General features: G+C 34.0%; 1 protein-coding gene across 2 annotated transcripts in view; it reads left to right on the top strand.

Annotated features, from left to right (window-relative positions):
- LOC106463406 (protein bicaudal D-like) overlaps window positions 1-3,092 on the top strand; it is a 38,313-nt gene that overhangs the window by 12,571 nt on the left and 22,650 nt on the right. For both annotated transcript variants that reach the window (XM_013923428.2, XM_022390888.1), the window contains exon 5: window positions 1,962-2,208. In XM_013923428.2, the coding sequence (XP_013778882.1) occupies window positions 1,962-2,208 (247 nt within the window). The remainder of the gene's footprint in view (window positions 1-1,961; window positions 2,209-3,092) is intronic.

Genomic DNA, 3,092 nt, shown 5'->3' with positions numbered 1-3,092 from the left:
GTGTATATATATATATATATATATATATATATATATATATATTGTCTGTTATGATGTTTTCAGATTCCAAGTTATGGTTGTTGTGCAGTTTTGTAAATGGCTATTGTGAGTTTCTCCTATCAGAGTATTTCACTGTTGAGCTTTTTCTTGGACAGCATATCAGACCAAGATGAAAATGTACAGTGTGACAGCATATCAGACCAAGATGAAGATGAGCAGTGTGACAACATATCAGACCAAGATGAAGATGTGCAGTGTTTTCCATGAATACACTTTTTCTTTGTTCATTCATTAGCAGGTTTCCTTTGTGTTTCTTTTCAAACCTCCAACATAGATGTAATTTTGTCATCCATTCTTAAAGGACTTATGTTTTATTTCCCAATCTTGTATGTCTTTTAACAAGAATGTGTGTGTGTGTGCATATTGAATTGTTTTCAGAAAGTTTATTTTTACCTCCATCATGATTGCTTCCTTCGTAAGATGCAGATTGCTTGGGAGGGACAGACTTTTCTCTCATTATCTTCCTAGTATTGACCTTTATCAGAACACTCATAATCAGAATCATGTGGTTTGCCTTGTGTGTGTGTTGTTTGGTCTATGTAACTCATACTTCTTCTTACAAGGATGTCATGTTCATTTATTTCTTCCACCTCATCCACCTATTGCACACCTTCAGAAACAATTTTATATAGTTGGCAGAATTGTAATTCTTGGGTATAGCAACAGCCTGCTTTCTTTACTGTGTCCCATCACCAGGTTGCTGTTGCCAGGATGTATCTTTATACTGTGTTCCATCACCAGGTTGCTGTTGCCAGGATGTATTTTTATACTGTGCCCCATCACCAGGTTGCTGTTGCCAGGATTTATCTTTATACTGTGCCCCATCACTGGGTTGCTCTTGCCAGGATGTATCTTTATATACTGTGTCCCATCACTAGGTTCCTGTTGCCAAGATGTATCTTTATATACTGTGCCCCATCATGGGGTTCCTGTTGCCTGGATGTATCTTTATACTGTGTCCCATCACTAGGTTCCTGTTGCCAAGATGTATCTTTATATACTGTGCCCCATCACTGGGTTCCTGTTGCCAGGATATATCTTTATACCCATCTTGGGTTTTGATTGGAAAAATAAAATTAATTTTTCACTTTCCTCACATAATGTTACCATGCCTTTAACTTCATTGTTTTAGTTTTGTGAGGGGTTTCTTACTGTTCAGTGTTAGAGTTAGGTCATCCATGTCATAAATACATTTTGTCATATTTCCTTGTTCTTCTTTACCTCAGGTGTATAGGGGAATTTTCCTATTGAGCAATTCCTCTTTCTTTTATATTAACATCTTTTCTTATTGTATGATAGCAGGTCATGTTATCTGACTCACCCTGGTGTCAGCCTTGAGGGAGATGATGTACATTTTTTGTTTCTGTCATTCAATAGGTGTGTATGACACCTTCCACACCACTCTCACCCTATTTCACATGATACAGACTTGTATAAATTTTGTTATTCACTATGGTACGTTAGCATTTTGGCAGTCAATGTACTATGTGGAGGTAGTGGTTTTGTGGCTTCTGTATATGTATTATTTATTTAAAATATTCTGTATTAGCAGAAATTTGTATTATTATCATTATTATTATTTTTGTCTTGCTCTTGTGTCTATTTAACAAAAAGTATCATTTTAAAAAAGTTCAGTTTTTAATTTGGTCAAGCTTATCATTATCACTGGACAGTTATAGAAAACTATATCCCAGATTATCTGGGGTGCTTATGCAAATTGATAATAACATGTACAGATCATAAACTGTTGGCAATAAAAGTATTTTGTGGATTATGTACATTAAAAATAATAACAAAATAATAATACACCGTGGTGAGCTTCTATGTCATAAATAATTACATTATCCTCTTAAGCATTCCATCACTGTCTGTGGTATAAATATACATCTGTTATGTTTAAGGTTGAATTTGAAGGAGCCAAACATGAGGTTCGACGATTGCAAGAAGAAGTGGAATCATTAAATGCTCAGGTTGAAGAAATGACCTCACTAAAACGAATAGCAGAAAAACAGCTGGAAGAAGCTTTAGAGGCACTGCAGTCTGAGAGAGAACAGAAATATGCATTGAAAAAAGAATTAGATAACCGAGTAAACTCTGAATCTATTTTCAACTTAAACAACTTGACTCTATCCAATTTTAGATTTGGAAGTAAGTTTTTTTTCTTAGTCACCACATATTTATTTATATTAACTTAAATTAGTAGTTTTACTGACACCAGGAATTAAAATCACTAGTATTAAAGATTTATATGACTTTTCGAAGCCAAAAGAATAGAAGGACAAAGGACCATAGAATATTTTCCTGAATCCTAGAAATTGTTTAAGAATATTCTGGTCTATTACTCTTGTATTTTCATCTCGGTTATGCTTTAACCCTGTTGCCCTGGGTACCCTTTACTGTGCATGACACAAGGTTATAGTGTCTTACATTTAAAATTTTATGAAACTACTTTTTGTTTATGTTATACCAATTAGAATACTGTAAAATCTTAGATAATGATCCATATTTTAATAGTATACAAGTTTTAAATTCTTCATTCTACAAGGAAATATATAAAAAATTCTGAATTTCCACTAGTATGACCCACGTGACACATTTTCTCTTAGCGTGTCATCATCCCTATTTTATCCACCACCCCTTGAAAATGTACGAAATTAAATGTAAAATACTCCCTATAAAATCGTTATTGCTCAAACAAACCCTAATTTTTACAGTCTTCAATTTTGTTTGGTTACAGAGCTATCAAATAGAAAATCAGACCCCTCCTGCCACACCCACCTGTCACATCATCTCTTTCACAATTCTTGATAGTTCTCTCTTACGTTTCATTATGTATTACCTATAACCAATAGAAAGTCAAGGTTTTTATCTGTCAAATGACATATTGTATAAAGTGTTCTGAGCAGATAATCATCAATTTCACTCAGAGTAGCAACATCGTTCCCCTGGGAAAGTTAACAACTAGCTTGGATGAATTTGTAACGGCTCTTATCACATAGATAGAAAGTCAGAAAAATTTTGAGAGGTAAGTG

Source organism: Limulus polyphemus, unplaced genomic scaffold (genome assembly GCF_000517525.1).
Source record: "Limulus polyphemus unplaced genomic scaffold, Limulus_polyphemus-2.1.2 Scaffold1398, whole genome shotgun sequence".
Lineage (NCBI taxonomy): Eukaryota > Metazoa > Arthropoda > Merostomata > Xiphosura > Limulidae > Limulus > Limulus polyphemus.
This window is presented reverse-complemented; position numbering and strand designations above follow the sequence as displayed.